This window comes from Vicia villosa, linkage group LG5 (genome assembly GCF_029867415.1).
Source record: "Vicia villosa cultivar HV-30 ecotype Madison, WI linkage group LG5, Vvil1.0, whole genome shotgun sequence".
NCBI lineage: Eukaryota > Viridiplantae > Streptophyta > Magnoliopsida > Fabales > Fabaceae > Vicia > Vicia villosa.
Genome location: NC_081184.1, coordinates 34519747 through 34523886, shown reverse-complemented (window position 1 = coordinate 34523886; position 4140 = coordinate 34519747). Strand labels below are relative to the sequence as shown.

The 4140-nt window shown below is 35.3% G+C and overlaps 1 protein-coding gene across 1 annotated transcript; it reads left to right on the top strand.

The window, feature by feature from the left end:
- The first annotated feature begins 1589 nt into the window (after positions 1-1589).
- On the top strand, positions 1590-3938 carry LOC131604496 (uncharacterized). Its single transcript, XM_058876932.1, has 4 exons — positions 1590-2746; positions 2848-3010; positions 3104-3302; positions 3394-3938. The coding sequence occupies exons 1-4, from the start codon at positions 1590-1592 to the stop codon at positions 3936-3938; spliced, it is 2064 nt and encodes a 687-aa protein (XP_058732915.1).
- Positions 3939-4140: the final 202 nt, after the last annotated feature.

The following is a 4140-nucleotide window of genomic DNA, read 5'->3' as shown; positions in this document are numbered from 1 at the left end:
TTCGTTAAATTTTCTCCTTTTAATTAATTATTAAGTTTCAAAATTATAAAAACCTAAAAATGTTTTTTTCTTAATGTTTCTTTATGATGAAAATACTAAAACTAATTTTTGTTTTAGTTTCAAAATCATTTTCAAAAAATAGCAAAAAAAATAAAACATGTGATTTTTTTATAAACACATTTTGCATCAGAAGCAATCAACTTTATTTTTGAGTTTATTTTTTCAACTTACACTTTGATAGTTGTAAAGTTATTTTCAATTCATTGAGACACCAAATACATGTGAGACTTAAAACACTCATTTGTGCTAAAAGGGAATAAAACTACTATGTATTAGTAATAATATATTAATGTAATTCTATTTAATTTTATGTGATTAATACATATTAATAATAATATAATAATATATTAATGTAATTCTATTTAATTTTATGTTATTAATATTAATTAATGTTGTAAAAAAACTGAAATTGTGTTTATAAAGGGAATAAAACTTAACGGTAGGGGTTGTTTGGATAAGAGTGGTTCGGTTCATCATATTGTTCTGGAGTTTCTCTGGCCGCTTATGGTGGCGGATTCGTTAGGGGTTAGCATTTTTTTGTTGATCTGTTGTAGTTGTTTCTTTTTTCGGGCTTAGGCCCTCCATTGTATAAAAAAAAAGAATAAAACTTAACGTTGAAAAGTCCAACAAAAAACAAAGGTTTTGATATTTCAATAGAAAATCAATTAAAAAGAAAAGAAAATTGACTAATTTGCTAATTTTTTATTTTAAATTCTTAAATACTCTTAAGATTTGATTCGGTTCGATAAGTTAAATTATTTTATATTTAAACAAATAAATTATATAATTTATTCTAAATTTATTAAAAGACGATTTAGAATAGAAAAGTATAATATTGATATAATTATTTTTATAAACGGGAATAAATGACAAATACTTTTATAAACGGGAAAAAGTCAACTATTTATACAATTATTCTTATAAACGGGAATAAGTTACAAATATTTTTATAATTGGACACACGAGTTCTAAACGGGGCAGGGTCGGACGACATATTAGAGTGTGCGGGCCTACAACCATATTACAAAATCATCAATACTAATTTAATTGATTTTATATGTGTCTGTGTGAAGTGTACTACACCATAATCGATTTTATATGTGTATATCCTGACAACTACTACAAACTGATAAGTTAAGTTAATATTTATATGATAATCATTATTTGAAACATTTTTCTCTAATCTGTATATATTTTTAGGTCACTTTGTCTGTGTCATCTAGATCTTAAGTGTTTGTTTTAAGATAAGTCATTTTATGATTTTGTCAGTATTTTTAGGTCACTTTGACTGTGTAAAATACGTTACATTGACCGTGCATAACAATTAATCTCATATAAGTATTTCGAATATTAAGTAATATCTCAAGTTCAATTTTATAAATATATAATGGTTTAAGACTTTATTTATAATACTCCACCTTCATACATAAAAAAAAAATTATCTAACATCTTCAAACAAAATAAACGATTTTTTAAAAACATTAGGGTACTAAAAACCTTTATCAGATTGCTCTGCTAGGGTTTCTCTCATGAGTGGCAAGGGGCGGGGACGGCCAAAGAAGGCCTCGCTACCTCCGACGAACCATGGCACAACATCATCTCCGGCGGAACCAGGGAAAGGAAGCAACAATTCAGGGACTAAGGGGCAGAGCAACACGGTGAAGAAGGTAACTCAGGCTATATCGAGTCAGATACAAAATGATACACCAGCTGCTACAGATGCTAAAGGGTCAGGGGAACCTACTAGCCCGAAGAAGCTATGGGTTGATGTGATTAGTGGGAATCGGAATCCTACGAATGGACTGCAGATGGAATTTGTGGCTCCTAAGGTGGTTAACGTGGAGATTGATGTAGAGATTGAAGAGGACGATATTGCTTCTGAAATTCGATATTGGGACTCTCCCCTCATCATGTACGTTATGGGGGGTGATTTGAGTATGAACACTGTGAAGCAATTTATGATACGGAATTGGAACTTTGCGAGGCTGCCAGACATGTATTTCAACGATGAGGGTTACTTTATCCTGCGTTTTCATTCCATGGATGACAAAGATCTTGTTCTAATGAAGGGTCCATACACCATACACAATATGCCTATGTTATTGACCGACTGGAAACCAAATTTTGATTTGAAGAAAGATATGCTTCGCACGATTCCGATTTGGTTGACACTTCCCTATCTGCCTCTCCACCTGTGGGGGAAACAGAGTTTGAGTAAGATTGGAAGTGCGTTAGGTACTCCACTTGTTACAGATGAGTGCACAGCTAACAAGTTGCGAGTCTCGTACGCGCGAATTCTTGTGGAGATGGATGTTACGAAGCCTCCAATAACTGAAATCAATATAAGGGATGTTGAAGGAAACAATAGGAAGCAGATTGTGGAGTATGATTGGCGACCAAAGTTTTGTGAAAGGTGTCAGCGAATTGGTCACAATTGTCTCGATACTATAGTGAAGAAACCTGTCAAACAATGGAAACCTAAGAATATACAATCAGAAGCAGGGGAAGGGAAGTCCACACACACTGAAGTAACTCAAAATCCACCAGAAGTGATTCAGCCTAGTGTTACAGAGGAAGCCTGGACTACTATTGAAAGACAAAGGAAGGGAAAAACTATTATCAGTGAAGGGGTTGCTCAAATTAGCCAAGACAACTCATTTGATCCACTAACTCTTGTGACTGAAGGGTTAGTGATCCAAGGAGGATGATGCTGATTTCTTGGAACGTGAGGGGGTTAAATAAATCAGGTAAGATCTCTGAGATCAGCTCCCGTCTCAATAATCTTAGGCCTGATATTTTAGTTCTTATAGAAACTAGAGTGAAGAGGAATAATGCAAGTGGTATCCGGAATAAACTGAGAATTCATGATTCTTATTTAGACAATTATGAAAATCACTATAACGGACAGATTTGGCTTAGCTGGAATAGTAGAAAGTATGATATCCAGAAGGTGAGAGCTACAGATCAATTACTGCATTGTGGGGTGTATGATAGTAGTGGGACTTTCTTGTATTGGCTAACGGCAATATATGCCTTGAACCAGCTTGAACAGAGGAAAATGTTATGGATAGATATTGCTGGGATAAATGATACTCAAGTTGGGCCTTGGTGCTTGATAGGCGATTTTAACAATGTGATCGAAGCACATGACAAAATTGGAGGCAGACTGGTGAGTGATGGTGAAATCAGAGACTTAAAAGATATGATGGACAACACAGGTTTGGCTGAGCTTGATAGTGTGGGTGAGTACTACACATGGTCGAATAAACATGTGGATGGGATTATATATTCCATAATTGATCATTTTGCTTGCAAACATTGACTGGCTCACAGCTTATCAGGACTGGACCCTTGCAATTCAAGAGCCTCAGGTTTCATACCATGCCCTATTGTGCCTAAGTAGACATGATCATGTGAGGAGAAGGAGCAGGTTGTTTAAATTTAGGAACAATGTGACTCATCTGGAGGGATTCCATCAAATTGTTCTTCAAAACTGGCAACATCTCTCAGGTAACCCCATGTATATTATCTGGCACAAACTCAAAAGATTAGTCCCTGTTCTGAGGAAGTTTAGTAAGCCTTTGTCTGGCCTGAGGAAGAAGCTGATGGAAGCTAGGAGTACCCTTATTGAGGCCCAAAAATCTCTGTCTGCTGATAGGCATAATCCTGTGCTTATTCTGAAGGTTAAGGATCATACTGACTTGGTGTTAAGTTTGGCAGAGATGGAACAAGAGGATATAGCCCAAAGAGCCAAACTTGAGTGGATTAAAGTTGGTGATGGGAACAATAGCTATTTCTATGCATCCATAAAGCAGAGAAGTAAACAAAACTATATTGGTAGCATGACTAGGGAAGATGGTAGAATTGTACATGAGTAGAGTGACATAGAGGAGGAGGTGTTGAGATTTTATACCTCTCTTATGGGCACAGGTGAAGGGAACCTGGAGGAGGTGAATTGTGTTGCTATGAGACAAGGGACACAAGTCAATCTGGATCAAAGGAATTTTCTTTGGTTTTCCTGCAAAGTTTATCAAATGGATAATGCAAACTGTCACTACTGTCACTTATAGGTTTAACATA

Coding starts and splice junctions, on each gene's coding strand:
- LOC131604496 (XM_058876932.1), top strand. CDS start 1,590: ATGAGTGGCAAGGGGCGGGGACGGCCAAAGAAGGCCTCGCTACCTCCG. Junction 3,011..3,103: donor GAAAGTATGATATCCAGAAG/GTGAGAGCTACA, acceptor GCCTTGAACCAG/CTTGAACAGAGGAAAATGTT. Junction 3,303..3,393: donor GGCTGAGCTTGATAGTGTGG/GTGAGTACTACA, acceptor ACTGGCTCACAG/CTTATCAGGACTGGACCCTT.